Source organism: Eschrichtius robustus, chromosome 12 (assembly GCF_028021215.1).
Source record: "Eschrichtius robustus isolate mEscRob2 chromosome 12, mEscRob2.pri, whole genome shotgun sequence".
NCBI lineage: Eukaryota > Metazoa > Chordata > Mammalia > Artiodactyla > Eschrichtiidae > Eschrichtius > Eschrichtius robustus.
Genome location: NC_090835.1, coordinates 67,066,584 through 67,088,491, shown reverse-complemented (window position 1 = coordinate 67,088,491; position 21,908 = coordinate 67,066,584). Strand labels below are relative to the sequence as shown.

Below are 21,908 nucleotides of genomic sequence, written 5' to 3'. Positions count from 1 at the left end.
ATCCCTGTTACTTTCCCGTCAGTATTTGTCTTAAGCTTTATGATTTTCTCCTGGGATGCCTTTCGAAATCCTTTACTCAGGCATGTATAGGAAAAGAAACTGCATAGAAACACAGAATTAAATCTTAAGTCCTTATGGATGTAGACTGATTTCCATTTAAAAATGAAGCCTATAAAGGACTATTTTAAACTTCCTAAAGAAAAAAAAGAGAAAGGAAAATAAACTTTTGTACGAGAAATCTCTTACTCACACAGGCTTCGTGTGTATTAAAGTGCAGAAGCACAATCTCAAATGTGGGTGCAACCGCTCTATGTTTAGAAAGGAGGCCGCGATGGAAGTGACCACCGCGAGTTCTGTCTGCCACCCAGTGGCCGCTGAAATAAATGGCTTCTTTCCTTTGTTGGCTCCGGCCCTGTATTTTGCTTAAAAAAAGAAAAAAAAAAAAAAAAATCGACAGAGAGGTAGATGATGCCACACCAGCAACTGAAAACCACCAAGGCAGATGCCTCGATGGATCTGAAAAGACTCCCCTGCAGTAAATGTTAGATAGTTTCCTTTCCGCTAGCTCACGGCTGAACCGCGATGCCTATCTTCTCTCCCCGCGAGCCCGCGGCTCCCCGGGTTCAGATGCTGACGGGCACGGAGGACACCGAGCTGGCGCGGGACTCTCGGGTCACGTGATTGGGCATGGCCAGGGTGCAGCACGACACGCCCACGGTGGCCTCGGGCAGTTCGTCGTCCTCCGTCCACTCGTTGAGCTCGGGGCTGAAGCACTGGATGCACTTCTTGTACTTCCTCTCGCCCTCGTTCCAGCCGCCCAGCAGGTAGGCGCGGCCGTGCAGCGTCGAGGCGCCCGCCGTGCTCACGCCCACGGGCAGCGGCGCCGCGTAGCTCCACTGGCCGGCGGCCGGGCTGAAGCTCTCCACGGTTAGCACGTCCACGCGCTCGCCGCGCGGCCCCAGCTGGCTGCCGCCCATCACGTACACGCGCTCGCCCAGCGTCACCGTGCAATGCCAGCCCCGCGGCGTGCTGAGCGCCGGCAGCTCCTGCCACGCATCGCGGGCCGGGTCGTAGGCGCACACGGAGCGCGAGTAGGCGCCGCCGATGTAGCCGCCGGTCACCAGCACGCGGCCGTCGGCCACCGCGCTGGCGTGGCAGCAGCGCGCCACCTCCAGGGGCGCCTTGGGCTGCCACTGGTTGGCGGACGGCACGTAGCACTCGAGCGAGGCCAGGCCGCCCTCGGCGTTGCGGCCGCCCACGGCGTACAGGAGCCCGTTGAACACGCTCAGGCTGAAGTGCGTCCGCTTCTGGTTCATGCTGGCCAGGTGGATCCAGGTGTTGAAGCGGGGATCGTATCTGGAAGTGGTAGAGCAAGCGTGACAGCCTTGTGGGCGGCAGCCGGGGAACCCAGGTGACGCCGCCAACCAGGACGTGGGAGTCTCGACACTATCCTTGCGAGGAGGCTGGGGACCCATCGCAGCTCCTCGCCTGGAGGCTGCTAATCCTCTCGACCAGTAAAAAAGTGTGACCCTTGGGAAAGGCAGGGCAGGCATAGGTGACTCCCCCTCCTCCCGTTTATAAAAGCAGCTACTGGGAGACCACCCCGCTGAGACCGACCTCCAGTCCCCTTTCCTTCATATTCAAATCCATCATCCCGTAGGATTTGGGGGATGCGCACGTGGAGGAAGGGTGGAAGCTGGGTATTTGTGGAATCGGAGAAGGGAATATGGCCACATTAAAGTCAATTCCACGTATCTTCAGACACCAGCCACCCCTAGCTCATTCTCATGGCTTAATCAAGAAAGTTGACTGAGTTCCTACATTCTCACAAACCCCTTCTTGTTCACACATCTCTCCTGGCCATTGCCGCCGTAAAGCTGTCACTAAGTCTTCTGTCATCTGTTTATAATGAGAACAATAGAACTCATGTCCCAGTGCATCAACAAAACCTTAACTTTTGATGCTTCTCTATTTTCTAGCACTTATTAGTAGGTCCGACTTTTTAGTGTAGGGGTATATATTTTTCAGTGTTCAGCATTACAGTTATTATACCATAAACACTGAAGTCAATACCTCAAAAACAGTGACTTGAGTACAAGTAGTTATCAGCAGGAGGAAAATAAGCACCCATAGTAAATTAACACTTTCCATAGTTCCAAGTGTTGTAAACACAGAACTGACTCTGTCTGATGTTCATTCATGTTTGTCTCATTTCACCTCCAAATCAAAACTTAGCCATAGCTATAAATTAAGGGCTAAAAATCAATTGTTTGGATTCGTTTAAATGACACACATGTACATATAATGAAACAATAAAGAATATTTTTTATGATTAACTAGATGAATTTTCAGATCTTGCTCATTAGTTATGTTTGCCTTTGAACCACTACCATGATAGAAGCATGACTTTCTGAACATTTCATGTATATAGAGGTTTAATTTTTTATTATAAATATACAAAAATAACATGCATTTGAATTCCACTTTCTGCAGGATTTAGCATGCTTTTACTCTTGTTTACATGTATCAAAAATATTGATGGTATTCAGTCTTTAAGGAAATATTTAAAATTAATTAGCTGCCACATTTTTAATGATCTCGTTCTAGTTGCCAGTTATGAATCTGAAGTCATCAGTAACAGTCCACTTAAAAAGAAATTTTGTACCATTTTAATCTTTCTTGCCACTTAATGTTAAAAACTAACTTTGCACCCAGTTTCTTTCAAAAAGGCAGGGTATTGTGAAGAGCACCCTGACCAGAAATGAGAAAATGTGAATTCTACTTACTAGTGGTGTCACTTCTCTGGGTGTCAAATTTCTCACATGTAAAATCAGAATCATCATATCTTCTGTGCTCGCTTCATTGGCTTATTTGGAAAATTATAATGCATAATATATGTGAGTGCACTTTATATAATGTGAAGTGTTACATATATGTAATGTGGCATTATTATTATTGATTTACTGAGCCAATGAATTAAGCTAATAGGCATGATTAATTTCACTCTATGTCAGGGCAATTTCCTCATAATATTGAACGATTTCTATTCCTAAATAAAAGAGCCAGTACCTGCAGAAATTGCTGACTGCATGCTTGGCTTGATTTCTTGCATCATTCTGGTCTTCACCACCGGCCACATAAAGAAATCCATCCATCACAGCCACACACTGATTAAAACTCTTGGCTGGCATCTCTGTAAGCTTGCTCCATCCATTTTCAGGGTCTCTATACAAGATGTCTCTGCTAAGGGACTTCTCAGTAAGGCCTGGACGGCCCCCCACAGTGACAAGCACACGACAGCCCCCTCGGATTCTCGTGCGTCTAGACTGCAATGTGTTCTGATGATAGGGAAGTAAGTGGTAGTTCATAGCATCTACAAGAAGCTTGTGACAATCAGCATCTTGCATCATTCTCGGTACTGACTGAACATAACTGACCAGGTCTTGCGCAGAGATGGTACCAAAGCGAATATTGCTCAAAAGATCGGCAGCATATTTCACTCTCTTTTGGTCAAATTCTAACCATTTCATTGCAATCTGGAATGCTACTATTTCAGAAGGCAACTGTAAGTCATCATCTATAAGAAGTTCATTAATTTGCTCAAATGTAAGTTTCATAAACTGATCTGATTCTGCAAATTCAAGGAAGTTATCCCGGATAAATTTTTGGGCTGCTGCCTTTGCGTTTCTCAAGGAGTATGTTTCGGCAATGTTAGCAATGTACATGCAGTTCTCAACACTCATTTCTTGTATCAGAAAATCACTGCACATCTTGACAAGGGTATGGATCTGAAGATAAATAGCAGCAGAAATAATGCTTCCTATGGTATACAAGGAGAGAGTGAGCTTTCCAGTGTAGGCGTATGCAATGACCGTGGCCAGGCCCAGTGGTGCGATATCACTGAGATCCACCCTTTGGGTAGAGGGGTCTTTTTTTAGGATGTTGTAAAAGTACTCACTGCAAGAAGCCATCACTGACTTGTGAACGTCAAAGGATTTTGTTTTGGTGCCGATGACTAAGTCGCAAAGGAAGCTCTCCTGCCTCATTTTACTTAAACCTTCCAAGAGGTTGGGGCCATAAGAAGCATCTGTTAATTCAGAAGAGATGCAGCTAAGGCCATTGCCTCCCTCCAGGAGCCCATTCAAAGCGTTGAGTTTGTTGAGGGGGCTGTCTTCTACAATGATGGTCATCTCATTGATGTTGCCTTTGTTCTTTCTGACAGTCTTCTTTTTGGGGGCCATGGTGGCTGTCACAGGCAAGAACTTGCTAAAAAAAAAAAAAAAAGACACGGTTTTATTTTAATTGTGCATTAAACTTTGAAATGCTACGTTGAGAAACTTTCCTTTTTTTAATAAGATAGTAGTTTTTTAATGGCATAATGTAGATTGATTAAGTCTCGAAACTAGATTTAAAGACTTACATTAAACTAGATGCACATCTTATTCACAGTTTACTTCAGCATCGATCATTGTAGACAATTCTAGAAAAATTTATATTATCAAATGAGACCTCTCAATAGCTATACGGCCAAGTAATTTTATGTAGCAGAAATGACCCAATATTCTCTGATCTACCTGTACAGTTATTATGGAATAGTAGTTAAACATCATTTTAAGGGCTTAGTTTATGTTCAGGAAAAAGCGAATGACAACTACCCTGAAGTTTTTCTCTCTCAATAAAATATTATAACACTAAAATTCAGGAATCCGTGTTAAATGTAGAATATATATTAGAATAAATGTGCCTAACAATCAATGGATAAGGAATTGTAATGATAGTCACGTGCTTTCTACTCTACATAGTCACTACAATAATTTCCAGTTGAATTTCTAAATGACTCACAAACACACACAAACTTACACAAGAACTAGAACAAAGTAGTTTTAAAAAAAATCTTAGAGTAGGAAAGACCCTCTTAAGCATAACATAAAATCCAGAAGCATAAAGGGGAAGACTGAAATATCTGAATATTAAAAAAATGAAAACTTATATCTATAAAACAGCACCACCTATTTAAAAGACAAGCAACAGACTGTGAAGATAAATATTTGTAACATTTTTGACAGATAAAAGGTTAAAGTGAAGTTAACACAGTATTTATTTTTATTTATTTTTTGGCCTTGCCAGGAGGCTTTCCGGGTCCTAGTTCCCCAACCAGGGATCGAACCTGGGACCCAGCAGTGAAAGCGCCAAGTTCTAACCACTGGACCGCCAGGGAATTCCCTAACACTATTTAAAGGGCTCCTAAAGTTAATAAGTCAAAGGTAATCCAAGTAGAAAGTGGACAAAGACTATGTCTAGGTAACTAGGTTGTTCACAGAAAATAAAATACAAACAGTTAATATTTTTTAAACGCTAAACTAACAATAATCAGAGAACTGTCAACTGAAATCCAGAGAGCCTTTTTAATTTTTGTCATCAAATTTTGCTTATCAAGTGGTTAAAATATTTTAAAATATTCAGAATATCAGATATTGGTGTGGTACTCTCCATACATTGTTGATGGGAGTACAACTGATACAGTCTTTTGAATAATAATTTAGCAGCCCATTAAGAATAAAAACTATTTTTATGCTTTGACACTAAAGTTCTAAATCTACTAATGTGCCTCTTAGAAATATATTTATATAGATGCTGACATATTAAGGACAGTAACCATTTCCTATTATCAATGTTATAAATATTTGAACCAGTTCTTAAATCTATAGGAAGTGTAGATTTAGCTCTATTACGTAGCTCTGAACAGCTCTAATATTAAATGTAGCCTTGAAATATATTAAGTTTACCAAATAAATACATAGCCCTTAAAGTATCACAGATTAAATTATTTTAGCCCTTCTCAAAATATTGGGCATAGTCATTAGAAGATGCCACACTTAGACTTTTAAATGGATTTTATCTATAGCCGTTCACTTTCTTGTGAAATTACTGGTGTAACATTTTTTCATTTTTATTTTTATTTTTTATTGAAGTATAGTTGACTTACAATGTCATCTTAGTTTCAGGTGTACAGCGCAGTGATTCAGGATATATATATTCTTTTTCTGATTCTTTTCTCTTATAGGTTATTACAAAACATTGAGTATAGTTCCCTGTGCTACAAAATAGGTCCTTGTTGTTTATCTATTTTATATATAGCAGTGTGTATATTTTAACCCCAACCTCCTAATTTATCCCTCCCTCCCTTTTCGCCCTTTGGTAACCATAAGTTTGTTTCCTAGGTGTGTGGATCTATTTCTGTTTTGTAAATAAGTTCATTTGTATCTTTTTTTTGTTTTTGTTTTTGTTTTTTTAGTTTCCACATAGAAGTGATATCATATGATACTTGTCTTTGTCTGGCTTAATTCACTTAGTATGATAATCTCTAGGGCCATCCATTTTTTTTAAATTTTCATTTTAAAAATAACAAAATCAGTATGTGTAGTTCAACAACTCACAGTTTGCTTTATATCATTCCAGATAATTGTATATGCTTATGCAAACTTATATTTGCATAGTTTGAGCAGTGGTGTGCTGGTAAATCAACTCTCCAGCGGGGGGAAACAATCCCGTATTTGTAAGGTGCTAATTTCTTTAGTACAAATACACTCGTTGTGGTTGGTTTTAAGCTACCAACAACCAGTTTGCTAAATTCCTGAAAATGTAAATTGGTTCTCATGAGCTCCAGCATACCACTATAAGAGAACTTGTATCAAAACAAGTTTATGCTATATTATTCAGCAGTTTGCTTTTTTCACTCGGATGTACTCATGTACATCTTTCCATATCAGCACATACATAAATTTATATCATTCTCCCTAACAGCTGCATAGATTCCCATAGTAAGGATATATAAAACTTGTTCAATTATTCTCTTGTTGATGCACATTTAGATGTTTTATATTTTTATAGTTTTTGAGGGGTGGTTTGTGTGTGTGTGTGTGTGTCTGTTTTGTCTCACTGTTGAGTTCATCCTGAGGGGTAAAACTTAGCTTTGATGCCCCTTGAAAGTCTTCAGTTTAATTACTGGAATAGATGTTAAAAACAACTCCATAACCTTTCTATTGTGTTTGTTCCTGTTCTTTTCCATGTGGAAGGAGAGTAGCAAGTAGGTAGGAAACAGAGGTCTTTTGCTTTGCCAGGGCTTTTTTTCTTCCTCGTTAAGCTTTGTCATATTCACATTTATTTTTGTTTACAAGACTGTAGCACATTTGTCCTTCCTCATTCTTTCTTGCAGGCAAAGCCACATGCATCCTTACCTTGTGAAACACATTTTCAACCCACCATCATTTTAGTCTTCAAATGCATTTGACTTAGGTGGTAAGTGTCCCCTTGTTGGATTTTTCTGGGGAAAATTTTAAAAATTTTGCTCAGCAAGTAGTTATCAGACACCTATTGCTGTGTGGGCGGCACTGTACTGGGAATGATGGAGCAATACAATATGTAATTTGTGTTAAATAGATAAACAATGACAAGTACAAAATGACAACAAGAAAGTAGGGAATCACAGCAGAGTAACTTAAAAAAACAAAACAAAACAAAACAAAACAAAAACCCAGTAGATTCTACCAGTAGGAGTACAAATGTGTTTTTGGAAGTAGCCCTGTCTATTTTCCTGGAGGAAGCCCTCTGGGCAATTTTTTACTCATTTGGACGTGGGGCTTATAACCACTCATTGTTTTGGAGGAAATCCTGGAAGTTAAACAATACACTTGTAAATAATCCATGAGTCAAAGAAGAAATTAGACAGTATTTCAAACTGAATGAGAATGAAAATGAAAATACAGTGTAAATACCAGCTCCACTACTTATCTGAGCTGTGAGTTTCCATAGATTACTAACCTCTTAGAGTCTCCACTCCACTGACTTACCTCTAAAGTAAAGATAATAATGGTGCCTGCCTGTAGGGTGGTCCATGAAAGCTTAGTGAGAAATGTCTGTACAGCATTTAATAGGGTGTCTTGCAAAATGTGAATGTTCAAAAAATTTGAAGTGTTTTCATTAAAATCAATAACCTTCTTAGATGTGTTATGGGGAATGAAGGAAGTAACCTGTTTAAGCTTTGGGGTGAAGCCAATCAGAGAAAGTGGCCACAGGATGGAGGTGCAGTCATGGGGATCAAGAGGAGATTTCTGGAACAGGTAAACATTTCTAAAGGATTTTTGAAAATGCCAGGGAGAGAAATGGAACTCATGCAATGACATAGGCTGAAGAACAGATTATTTACTTTGCTATGAATGAGAAAGGTAACCCTGGAAGTTTAGGAAACTTGGGACATAGGTTATGTAAGGAAAATAACAGATTATATGGAACAGATTGAGTCTATGAGCCTGGACTTCAGATTTCAAATGAAAGGAACTGTTTTGTTGGAGCGGAGTTAGGATGGGAAGATTTGTAGATAACAGGAATCTTGCCGGTTCCAGGAATGAAAGGTTTTTAAGAGGAGTAGTTATAGGATGGGGAAGGCCTTTAAAGCAGAGGAAATGCCTGTTGTGAAAGCAGGGAGGGGTGACTCAGCACAGGATGTGCAGATGAAGAAAACTGCTGGAGTGAGGGAGACGGGTAGGCAGGTAACATGAGGATACAGAACGGATGCTGGATGCCAGGAAGGGTTTGAACTTGATGAGTTGCTATGCAATTGAGAAGGATTAAGGAACCTCCAGGAAGGAGAGGGCGCACTGAGGCCCTAGTGAAATCAGTCATATTTCCTCCACGGCTTCCTTCTGTTACATTCTGTTGTTGCCTTCTCTTTCCTCCATGGTCTGGCCTTCTTGCTGCCCCTGGTGTTCCCATGGAAACCCTCATGACCCTTTATATGAATTCTCTTGCCCTTGTCCCATTTCTCCAGGGCCCTACTGGGTGACACATTAGCTAGTCTGACAGATGATCCAAGCTAATCCATCAGTGGGCAAATCTACTCTTTCTCCCAGATATGCATGTTTTTTGGAGTTTTTTGGGTTTTTTTTTAATCAGTGTACTCCTATGACTCACATACAAATTTCTAACAGAGCTACCACTGTGGAACATATATGCATATTCTTTAAACTAATATTATATTATTATTTAAATAATATTTTAACATTAATCAAATCAAATTAATTTAATCTTAATATTATTAATTAATATTTTAAATATATATATTTTTTCTTAATAAGAGAGGGTTTTTAGAATCCTCAAAATCACTGCGTAAAGGTAACTGGCTTCTTTAGCTCTGAGATGCAGGAGACCATTTAAGAGAGTTTTGAAATCAGAGCCTGCAGACCACTTCCTGGTGGCCATATTTCCCCAGATATGCTCATAAATTCAGTCTTTCTCTACTAGAGCTGCCATTACATCCTGTTCCTAGGTCTGCACCTCGAAGGTGAGGCTCTCCATCCACCTGCCCAGGTGTTCTCAGTCTGGGCCATATTCCTTCAATAACACGCTGCAGACCCCTCAGAGAAGTCTGGGGACCAGGCTCACTCCTTGGAAGCTGGGCTCTGATGTTGTCCTCTAGGCTGCAGAGGTGTTCACTGACCCCCTACATCACAAGAAATGCTCTTCCTCTGGCCCTGCTCCTCCATCTCCCAGGGAGATGGGGCTCTGGCCATGGCTTTTCTCAATTTAAGGCAAGTATGGTAGGACAGCTACAGGGTGTGCTCCAGGCCCTACTGCAGGGAAGACCAGCTCCCTCTTCATGGGTGATCAAAACCCAGAGGCTATGTTCTCACAGGGCAGACTGGGAAGCCTTTGATGACTCTCTAGGACCCTCACACTGAGGCCTTTCTGACATGTCACGCTGGGTACACACACACACACACACCCCACGCCAATTGACCAACCAACCAGCATTTTTCTACAATCACACTTGAATGAAAAGCAAAGGCAGCCTTAAAGGAAAGAAGTTATAAGAGGGCAGCCTAAGGAGTCATGAATGGAAGGAAAGGGGAACAGTTTAACTCACTTCCATTTACTCATCTGGTCACAGTGCTGGACTGCCAGGCTGATGGTGTGGGCTTGTAGAGGATGATTAGAAAAAAATGGAATATTCACAGAAACGTACTACTCAGCCCCAAGGTCATATGTGAACAAGTAGTCAAAGCAATTTGCACAGAAGTCTCATTGTCTTTTCAATTATAACATATATAATTTTTACAGTTATACAAATGTTCACTATGCACCCCTGGGTCATACTGTAAATGATCACAATGGTGGTCACAGTGATACCAAAATGTGGCTACAAGGAAGAAGCGGTGGTTACAACGAGTTGCCTGTACATGTTCTCATACAATCCAGAGTGTAACCTAGGTGTTGAGTAATCCGTTTCGAAAGCATTCCATTCTTATTGATCCAATAAGTTGGATGGGGGTTTTACTTACTCTTGTTGTTGTTTTCAAAGCTTTTTGTCTTTTTCTTTTCTTTTTTAATGAGTGAGGGCCTTGTGGCCAGCGGCTTAGGGACCGCCCCCCACCCCGGGCTTGGTAGCCCGGCAGTCGCTGTGATTTCCACACCCCAGGGATGGCTTTGACTGGGGTCACGGTCAGTCTGCATGGGGTTTGCATGGTGAGGGGAACAGCCTATCTGAGCTGCCTGCAACTGGGACAGTTTCAAGACTGTTTCTACGTTTTTGCTGAAGCACGAAGGGCATGATTCTCCCTCCCCAGCCAGGGGGCTCTAGTGAGTTGCCCCCTTGGGATCAAAAAAGAGCTTTACAGGTGCCCCGGGACAGTCAGTGGCCCTGCCGTAGCAGGACACGCTAGACAGAGCAGGTCTAGCCCCGGCAGCTGAGGTTGTGGATGGGGTGAGCAGCTATTTGGAGGCACTGCAGCGCCCCCCCCCCCCGTCCCTTCCCTTTCTGGGTAAAAGAGGCGACTGCACACAGTGCAGAAGGTTGTGGAAGGCTCCCCAGGCTATCGGAGCTATCCCTTCATTCTGTGGAGGGAACTCAGAGAATTCTTCTCTGGTCGTGGACCCCACGCCTCCTTCCCTCCCCCTTCCATCCACTAGCGCCCAGAGCAGCCTCCCGGGTCCCCTGGAAGAGCTGCCTATTAGAAAGTGGGCGGAAGGGCAACAGAGGCACAATTCCACGCCCTCCTCCCACTGCCCACTGCCGGTCTTGGCTCTTGTGTCATTTCTATGATGATAGTGTTGTGTATTCAACACGTGATCAACAGCTGGGCAGTTACGTGAGCCGTCAAATTTGCCATGATCTTTTGTATTTGCCAATCTAAGCATGTGAATAATTAATTCCTAAATATAAATCACCAAGCATGAATCTAGACTATGTATTCAATGTAAACTATTACTTTCATTTCTACCTAAAATAATAATTGTAGAGCTAGCATGTATAAATTGCGGAATAACTGTGTGCTGAGCCTAGGTAAGTACTTGACATGATTTTATTTTTTTAAATTTAAGCATCATGAAAATTCTAAAAGGCAGGTAATATTATGTTCATTTTACAAATGAAGAAATTAAGGTTCAGAGAGAGTTTTAAAAACATATCCAAGGTCACACGATGGGTATATAACGTGTAGTAGGGCAAAGATTCAAACCTAGATTGAACCCTGACCCCCTATATAGCCCTTATATCCAGGGCAGGTTGAAATCTGTCACAGGTTAAAAAGTTAACTCCTTCCAACATGGGAAGTTTGAGATTGCGTGAGGTGGAACTCAAATTTATAAAATCAAAGTTTGGATATGGAGAACATGAAATGGTTCTTTACAGCTCCAAACACTGAAATAAAAGAGCTGCCCTTTTAACTGTAAGACAGATTCGTTCGGGGACATTCAGAGCCTGTGGGTTTCTTTATCCTATTAGGGGTTGTAAGGCTATGAAACTCTAGTAGTCTGGGTAAGCCAAAAACAGAAGTAGGTTCAAGGACATCTTGTATGAATTTGTTGATCAGAGAATCAGACACCTCCTTTTCAGTGTTAGGTTGAATACGGAATTATCCGTTTTTGTTTAAAGACAAATATTATCAATTTCTGATGGCTCAACTTAGCTAGAGGCCTGCTATCTATAACATATACACACTCTATACATAAAGCTAACTTCTATTTTCCAAAACCGGATACAGGATGTAAGGACCCTGTGCTAAGATTTTTGGTTTTGGTTTTGTTGAAAATTTTAGTAAAATAGCTCTTTCTTTTACTTGTCTTTTGTGTGTGTACGTTAAGGTTGCAGGAAGTGGGGGGGTTAGAAATCTAGTTTGTAAGACTAATGTCCCTTTGGTGGTCACAGAACTGAGAATTGTGTTTTGATGTTAATTTTGCTCTAAACATCTGAAAGACCTATGGCAAAACATTCAACTTTTTAGGATTTCAGTTTAATCATCTGTCAGATGAGATGTGTACCTTTCAGTTGTAAAATTTTACAGAGAGTTAAAAATAAACAGCTGGCTTTTGCTGTCAGAATTGTCAAAGTCCGGTCTGTATCACTTCTCCCCTCTTCCCCCCACCCCCCAATATGGCCTTTTAGAACCCTAGCATCAACTCATGATCAGATATGGATAAACCAACAGAGACAGGGGATTCTCCATCTGCAAGTCATGCATTTGGGTCTGAGTTGCCAAATTTAGTAAATAAAAATATAGGATCTCCAGATAAATTTGAATTTTAGAAAAACCACCAATCTATTTTAGTATTTAAATATATCCCAGGTGATATTTGGGACATACTTATAATAAAAACTGGTTTGTGGTTTATCTGAAGTTCAGTGTACTTGGGTGTCCCGTATTTTATCAGGCAACCCTTTTCTGGGTTGGGTTTCAGGTGAGCCCAGGAATTCCATGAACATTTCTGGAACATTATGAAAACATGTTGTGCATGTGTGTTTATGTGTATTTTTCTATAAAGTGGGCCCAGAGCTTTCAGAGGTTCACAAAAAGGTACATAACCCCAAATAGACCCAGAACCGTTGGACTGAAATGAGGCTGCCAAGACATGGTAACATAATTCTACCCTCTTCTACAAGGGGGCAAGTGCATGTGACAGGATCACACCTGTCCCTCCTGGCCTGAAACAGATTTCAGATGAAAACTCCTAGAACCAATTACAGAAAAGAACTGTCACTTTATAAGTAAGAACATTCTCTTTCCTGCTGCCCTCCACCCCGGCCTCCTGGGAGAGACTGTACCCAGGGCAAGCTGGGAAGCCATGTGTGCCAAAGTGTCACTGTCACTCTCATGCCAGAATGAGCTGGGGTCCCAGAAGGTCTTCTTGCCAAGGGGGCGTCAGCTGCGCCTGCTCCGGGTCCCCGCCACATTCCAGCCCCCCCGTGTGTCGGCTGGCAGCCTGACCCCGGAATAGAAACACCCAGCCTCTGCCTCTTGCCATTTTCAGTGAAGTCCAACTTTAGGGGGCTTTTCTACTTTACTGTTTCATTTCCAAAAGGATTTCTAGCATAAAACATATGTCAGCGTTGCCATAGGTACACATTTGGAACAAAAACTTGTTTCACAGTTAAATTAAAAGCTGTTCTTTTTTTGCAGGAGGGATTTTGTCAATAGGTTCTATTTCTGGGGATTCAAAAAGTTGTCTGATTTGTTTGCTACCCATTTCAACAAAACTGATTACATTTTATCTAAACTTATCAGATACTAAATGTTCCTGATGGTTCCTGATAAAAAATGGAGGTGAAACTCTAAACTTTATGAACAAAACCCAAGAATTTTATTTTCCCCCTCCCCTTTCTATAAAATAGAGGAAGAAAAACCTACATTAGGCTTTAGAGACTTAAAATTATTGTTAGAAATTACAAGTCACTTTACTTTCATAAGGCATCCCTAGCATGCATTTCTATTGCTATGACATTCTTCTCATCTATCGCATCCCTTGCATTTCAAGAAGATGTTTTCTGGCTCCAACAGGAGGATCTGACCCAGCTGTAGACCACTGTCAATGAAATCACTCTACCACCGCGAACGCAGATGCCCCCCCCACCCCACCATTCAAACCCCAGGATTAGAAGACCAGAATTGGCGATTGAGGCGCCAGCTCCTTACCGTCCTGTGTGAGGGGCGTCCCCGACTTGTGATGGTGAAGTTTCAGCAGAAGATTCCTTTTGAGAAGCAATCTGTGGAGAGAGAGACAGGGAGAAGGAAAATCCGTTGGGGAACCACCAGCAGCCACCTGACGCGTCCCAGCAGCAGCAGTTTTTAGAGTGACCTCTTGCCGTCCCTCTGGCTGCAGCGCCGCCCGAGCCTGCGCTCTGAGCCCTCCTCCCCCTCTTTGGCTTCAATTTCAGGTCACCCCGGGGCAGAGGGCGGAGCGCTGGTTGGTGGAGAGGGCTTGGGTTTCTTGACCTGCCCAGTATTTAAAAACAAGAAAGTCAAGAGCTCAATCAACCTGGGAATGTGGAAAGAAAATTAACTAGGTGGGTATTTAATTGTTGGAAGCAGATTAGAGTGTGTGTACTTGGTAAGAGAAAGGGAAGGTTGTGGATAAAAGTGAGCTACTAGAAAGGTTCATAGCCTGGTCACCTCAGGTCCTTTGAGAAGATTGGGTTTTTAAATAGACTGTTCTTTAGAAAAGGAACTTGGGGTAGCTCACATGTGGCACCAGAATCACTGGAGTCATCGTACAGTTCAACAGAGTAAGGTTCATGACCAGTCCCTATTATCCGGTGATCCACAGGGAGGCCTGAGATGAACACACACTCCAGCACACATGCAGCTTGGGGAAATGCTCTGGCAACGCTTCCTGTGGAAAAAAAAATGTAGAGGGTTATAACTGACCACAAGCTTTAAATAGGCACCAAGAGTGTGAAATGGCTGCTAAAAAAGTTACCCTGATATTAGGCTGCAATAAAAGAAAAATAGATCATGGAAAATAAATGTTCTAATTATTCTTCATTAGTCAGATCATGCATTCAGCATTGCTTGGCCGCTGTGGCACGCTAAGAAGTTATTCTGTATCCTGAAGGAAGTGGCTGGAAGGAAGCTGGGCGTATTGGGACCATCTGCAGAAAAGGAGAACTAAGAGAGGACTTAGGAGAAGTGAGTCTCCTGGGTGCAAGTGTTTTGGGGGCTGTTGGGTAGCAAGGGGGTTCAATTAAAATTTTTGTAGCTTAAGATGTCAAAAATTAGGCCCGTGGGTAGAAACTCCAGGGAAAAAAATTAAAAATAAGGAAGGAGAACTCTGATAACAAATGGGTTCTAGTGATGAAAAAGAACCAGTTCCCTATGATTAGAAGGGTGGACGTAAGAAAAGCTATATCACTGAGGTGACACGGAGGAGATTCTTGCTCACATTGGATCATCTCTGGTGTCTTTCCAACTCTAAAACTGTATGATTCTATATGTATTTGCCTCTAGCTCTCCTGACCCCTCTCAACTCATTGGATAGCATCTTAGTTACCATTTCTATTTGAATTCCAGCCAGCTTTAAAAAAATTTTTTTAAATTTTATATTGGAGAATAGTTGATTAACAATGTTGTGTTAGTTTCAGGTGTACAGCACCCAGCCAGCTTTTTTGTAGGAAAAACTCTTTTGATTTTTAAAAATTTACTTCCACTCATAGATCTCCAGCCCAGAATGTGTTAGAAGTAAATCAAAGAAAGCTCTTTATCCTATGGTTGACATAAAGCTAATGGAGGACAACTCACTCCAAAATGATCCTTTTTATTTCTACCTCCTTGAGTCCAACAAAGGACCAGAGCACTCAACTCTATTCTTACTGTGATAAAAAGTCAGCCTTATATCAGTGTTTATGGTAATGATGATATAATGATGGAAAGGGCCGTCAAGAGGTAGGTGTGGGAACCAACACTATTGTCTTCAAGTGTTCAAGACTGTTAATTTCAGATTGTTCATGGGTACAACCCTGAGATAATTCTTTCAATAGTATGTTTGAGGTAGAGGTATGAACCCAAGTGGAAGAATAAATGGCAGAAATGGAAAATCTAAGAGACACTTCAATTGAAAAACATTCACAGAGTAGCTGCACATGCCAGGATTCAACTAGTGCTGTGGTTGGTATGCTGGAAATAGGGGGCATGGAACATGGGTAGAAAAGGAGCCTGGAAAGGAGGCTGTAGTGTATATTAAGACATTCGATCTTTTTTTTATTGAAGTAGAGTTGATTTACAATGCTGTGCCAATCTCTGCTGTACAGCAAAGTGACTCAGTTTTACACACATATAGACATTCTCTTTAATATTCTTTTCCATTAAGGTTTATCCCAGGAGATTGGATATAGTTCCCTGTGCTATACAGTAGGACCTTGTTGTGTATCCATTCTATGTGTAATAGTTTGCAACCCCGAATTCCCAGTCCATCCTTCTCCCTCCCCCCTTCCCCCTTGGCAACCACAAGTCTGATCTTTATGTCTGTGTCTGAAGAAATGTGACCTTTATTCTTAAAGCAATGGGGACCTACGTGTTGAAGTTTATTTTAATGAAAAGATGGCCATGATGAGATTGGTATTTTGGAAAGAATGCTCTGGCATTTGGGGAGTATAACCTTTGTAGAATATAGAGGTTTAGAAAGAGATTGAAAATATTAGGTGAGTTATCAGCAAAGACTGGGGTAGAGTAGGTGGTATTGGTGACGGAGAACATGAGCTAGGATTGCCCAGCAGGATAGAAGGCCCAGTTGAGGTCAATGGCCGTGACTGTTGGTCTGAGACCTGTCAGCCTGCTTGTGTGTTTTTCTTAAGCCACGTTCAACTGCAGAGAAACCAGAGACCTGGATTTAACTGGAGAAGGGGTTTTGCAATGTGGGTAATTTATTTGTTCCCATTGCTAGTGCCCACCTCTCCTTCACCAACCTCCCCTGACCCTCTGCCACAGACCAACTCAAATGTAAGCTCCGTGAGGGCAGGGATCTTTATCTGTTTTGTTCACTGATGAGCCCCAAGTGCCTAAAACAGTGCCTGGCACATAGGGAATGATGAGTCATTGTTTATTAACTGACTAGGTGAATAAATGAATGAATAAATAAATTTTGAATGAATAAGATGAAGTTAGAGAACAAGAGAATTGAGAGTGTATGCCAAGAAGTATTATAATGACAGACCATAAAACTGAGTTGAATAAGGGTGGATATGAAGTCCCGAGGGCAGGGAATTCTTCTTGTTAATTGCTGCAACCCCAGAACCAAGACAATGCCTAGCACATAATAGGTTCTCAATAAACGTTTGTTGCATAAAAATATAATACTGACTACACAATAAATTACAAAGATGAAAAGTATTGTGATATTTTGCTTTTTACTCATCGTAGTTGTCTCCTACAACAATTCACAGGGATTCTCTAGGTAAAACGTGTCTTTTAAAAAAGCTTTTATAGCTGAAAGAACCACTGGACGATAACCCTTGGTCCCCAAAGTATATGTATCTGCTGTAGATTATAGCTCTGATCACTTAGCCAGTTCTCAATTCCTACTCTCAGTAGGAAGTCGTTTAGAATGCTGCTTCTCAAACTTTAATGGATACAGGAATTACCTGGGAACCTTGTTAGATAGCAATTCTGATCAGGTATATCTAGAGTGGGGCCCAAGATTCTGCCTTTCTAACTAGCTCACAGGTAATGCTGATGTTGCTGGTCCAAGGACCAACTTTGAGGAGCAAGGATTTGGAATGCTTGGTTACTCAATATCGGAAAGGAAAGGGTTTGTTAAAGGGCAATAGAAGCCATTCCATCAGAACTCACTCAGTGTTCCAATACCACATCTTCAGATCTACTGGAAGAAGTCCCCAAGCTTTCCTTCTTTGCCTCATTAAAAATGGACCAGCCCTCCTAAACCCAGCTTTGGATCACAGACACAGCCACCTGTTCGAGAACCTTGCTCTCTCAGCTCTGCCCCCTCTGTACCCAGTCCTCCATATCTGCCAGCTAATTTCTACCACCATTGAATGGTACACAAACTCTCCTATTTAAAAAAAAAAAACAACAAACAAAACTATCAATTTAGTCTATCTTCCCCAGCAGTTAATGTCATATTTCTCTCCACATCTTCACAGCAAACTTCTGAGATATGTTGTATATCTTCACCTGCTGCCTCTATCTTGTTGCTTCCCATCTCCCCCTCAACTAAATCCAACCAGGCTTCCCTGTTTGCCCTTTTGCCAAGGTCATAAATAATCCCAAGTCACTGGTTTGTTGGACATTTGTCAGTGCTTGACCTTTCAGAATTATTCCACACTATTGACCAATCGCTCCTACTAAAAATGCCCTTTTCCCATTGGTTTTGCTTCCTCTCCAATTGCTCTGGCTGTTTCTTCTCATTCTCCTTTCCTTACAGAAGTTCTTCTGCCCAACTCTTGAAGATTCAGAGCTGTCCTAGACTCCCTTCCATCCTCAAAACTGCGTCTGGAAGATGAGCTCATGCATTTCACAGGCTCCTTAAACTCATTATTTCTAAGACTGAAGTCATCCTTTCCCTCCAAATATGTTCCTCTTACAGTATTCTCTTTGGTAGTGAATAAGCCACCCCATCATCCAGTTCCTTAAATGGTAAATCTGGGGTCATTCTTTACCCCTTCCTCACCACCCTGCACCCTCATCTCCACATCCGATTGATCACCATGTCCTCGTATTACATACTTGTAATTTCTCTCCCATTGCTGTCATTCTGGTCCAAGCCATCACACCTCTCACCTGGAGCATCATGAAATCCCCTAAACGGCCTTCTTGTGTCCACTCTTGCTTCCTTCCAATCCATCCTCTACACAGTGCAGTCAAAGTGATCTTTCCAAATCTGATCATGTAACTCCCCTGCAGGAAATTCAACAGCTTTCCGTTTCATCAGGATAAAGTGCCAAATCCTTCTCTGGCTTGCAGTGCCTTTCAGACACGTGGTCCCTGTCTATCTCCGTGATCTCTTCATGCAAAACCAGCCCTCGCTCTCCAAGGGCCTCAGATATTCCACACTCACCCTCTGCCTTGGCTTTTCATACTTGCTGTTCCAACTGCCTGAGTGGTCTCTTCCCTCATTTTTGCCTATTGAGTCCTAACTCATCCTTTGCATCGTGGCTTAAGTATCACTTCCTCGAGAAATGCTCGCTTGAACCTTCAGCTCAGCTTCTGTGCTCCCACAGTGCCTTCAATTTCCCTCCCAGAGCACGTGGCTGGTAAGGGGTGGAGCCATGACGTAGACCCACCCGTTGTCAGGCTCCAGAGTCTGTGCTGCTCACCCTTGACTTTGATGGAGGCAGTGGCTGTGTCTGATTTGTTCACAGCTGTAGTCCCAGTCCTAACACAGTGTTAGGCACATAAATTAGTTGGTTAATCAATTGATTACTTAATTCAGAAAATCGCTAAGTGAATAACTTTTTTTTGGTTCATGCTGGGGAATTTTATAAGTGTATTTTTAGGCAGAATAGTGTCTGTTTGGTCTCAGAGGCATCTTCTCATTTTGTGGATTGTCTAGGGATGGGCTGTGTACTAACTGACTGAAAATTAGAGATGCATTTCAGTGTATAGAGCAGCAAAATATAAACATTGTGTGAGTCATATATGTAACTTTAAATTTTCTGGGAGTTGCACTAAAAAAAGTAAAAAGGAACAGGTGAAATTAATTTTAACAATACATTTTATTGAACTCAGTATATGTATAATATTGGTAATCAATATAAGTTAAACTTACATTCTAAGTAAGTGCTAAGGTTTCAAAATCTGGTCTGTCTTTTACACTTTCAGCACATTTCAAGGGCTGAAATTTGGATTTGCCTCACTTCAAGTGCCCAGTAGCTAGTAATAGACACTGCAGGTGTATGGACTGTGCAGGTGTGTGGACAGCGCAGGTGTAAAGAAGATTTGAAAAGAAGCTTCAGCCAGTGAGAGTCTGCAGGGTGTCTGTTATTCTCATCACTACTTCTGTTATGATCTCTGGATACACTGGAAACCGTTCAAAATAAAAACTGAACTTTAGGGACAGAAGTTGTCTTAAAGTTGCTCTTTCAATGGAAACTGGAAAATAAATCCTGACTCGTCATCTTGAACAGTAGCCTGGGAAAGGGGTTTGAGCTTGTGCCTTTGTGTTTCTGACATTTGGGTTCCCTGAAATATGCAGTTTCATTTCAGGCTGGAGACAGGAAAGGTTAAGAGAACAAAGCTGCCAGTTTTTGTGCTCTTAGAAGGCGAGACTGGAGAAGATAGCCTTTGTTGAGCAAAGGCTATAGCAAGTCTTCGGTTGTGCAAAGTCATCAAGGAGCCAGAAAGGCCAGGAGACCAATAGGCAGTGGAAAGGTGAAGCAGAACATTTTACTTCTGGCTGCGGGACCTCTGAACCCCTTTCCAATGGTTGTGTGCTTTTCTACTGTATGAGGTTAAGTATGTAGCAGAGTCTGTCTCCCACCTTAGAAGCCAAAAAGCCAGATGCTTGATTTGCCAGCCTTCTCTGCAGCAATGGCACAGATGGGCACAAGATAAGGGCTTGTCTGATCAGATGCCTGCGCCCCCAACTGGAAATTGGGAGCCCTTCTGGCAATGGGGGTGGCACTGGTTTGCAGGAATGGCCTCGGGATCAAGAGCTGGAGGCTTTGGGACATCCAGCTGTGGCTTCCACGGTTCCGTGGGGGCAGCTGTGGTGACCGAATCTCTTCTTGGCTGTGGCTCTGGCTGCAAAGCCCCCATTTGCTCCTTTCCTTTCCCTGGTCCGTTTCTCTAGTCTTCCAACAGCGATTCCCTGAGCTGCACGGGATCTTTTTTTTTTTTTTTTATAATGTTTTCCTTTTTCAAATTTTCTTTCTTTTTTTTAATCGAAGTATAGTTGATTTACAATGTTGTGTCAGTTTCAGGTGTACAGCAGACACACACATACATACATACATATATATATTCTTTTTCAGATTCTCTTCCATTATAGATTATTACACAATATTGAGTATAGTTCCCTGTGCTATACAGTAGGTCCTTGTTGATCTATATATTTTATATATAGGAGTATGTCTCTATTAATTCCAAACTCCTAATTTATCCCTCCCCTCCCCACTCCTAATTTATCCCTCCCCTCCCCACCCCCCCTTCAATAGACTCCCTTCCTCTTTAGTTATGTGGTTTACTAGCTCAGGAGCTCATGAAATGAGAAGCGAGAAGCCGGGAGCAGGCCGTCTGGAAGATGGGGACTCAGGGAGACGAGAGCTGAGCTGCACAACATGAACTGGAGTCTGTGGGGGAAAAAGAGCCCTGGAGGACTTTCTGATGGCCAGTGGCTGAAGTACCTGGAACAGCAAAAGTGCCTCATGATCTGTTTTCAGTGGTTTGCATTCTGTGGGGTGAGGACTGTCCATGGCACAGAAGTTTCGGTAAAGCCTGCTCTCCATAAACACTGGGTGGGTGTTTTGAGCGGAAATCAATGAAGGGTCACCCAGGTGTGCAGAGATGACAGGAGAGCTATGGAGATAGGCTGTGATGGAATGTCTAACAGAGGGGTCACTTGGGGTCAGAGGTGACAGACACAAGCCTAAGGCCCTGGGCCAGTCCCTGAAATGCAGGTGAGGGCGTGGAACTTCCCAATGGCAGTGACTTTGAGAGGTCAAGCCAATTTTATTTAAATATCAGGGGACTTCCCTGGTGGCACAGTGGTTGGGAGTTTGCCTGCCGGTGCGCGGGACACGGGTTTGATCCCTGGTCCGGGAAGATCCCACATGCTGCGGAGCAACTAAGCCCGTGCACCACAACTACTGAGCCTGCGCTCTAGAGCCTGCGAGCTACAACTACTGAGCCCACATACTGCAACTACTTAAGTCTGCATGCTCTAGGGTCCCAGTGCCGCAACTACTGAGCCCACGTGCTGCAACTACTGAAGCCCGTGTGCCTACAGCCCGTGCTCTGCAACAAGAGAAGCCACCGCAATGAGAAGCCCACACACTGCAATTAAGAGTAGCTCCCGCTTGCAGCAACTAGAGAAAGCCCTTGTGCAGCAACAAAGACCCAATGCGGCCAAAAAATAAATAAATAAATAAATATCAAAAAGGCTTGGAGACCTCAGATGACGTCTGGGCC

General features: G+C 42.4%; 1 protein-coding gene across 1 annotated transcript; it reads right to left on the bottom strand.

Annotated features, from left to right (window-relative positions):
• Positions 1-623: 623 nt before the first annotated feature.
• On the bottom strand, positions 624-14,041 carry KLHL31 (kelch like family member 31). Its single transcript, XM_068559235.1, has 3 exons — positions 13,965-14,041; positions 3,070-4,266; positions 624-1,356 (listed from the first exon to the last, which is right to left on the bottom strand). Exons 2-3 carry the CDS (start codon positions 4,239-4,241, stop codon positions 624-626), a joined length of 1,905 nt encoding a protein of 634 aa, XP_068415336.1. The 5' UTR covers positions 4,242-4,266; positions 13,965-14,041.
• Positions 14,042-21,908: the final 7,867 nt, after the last annotated feature.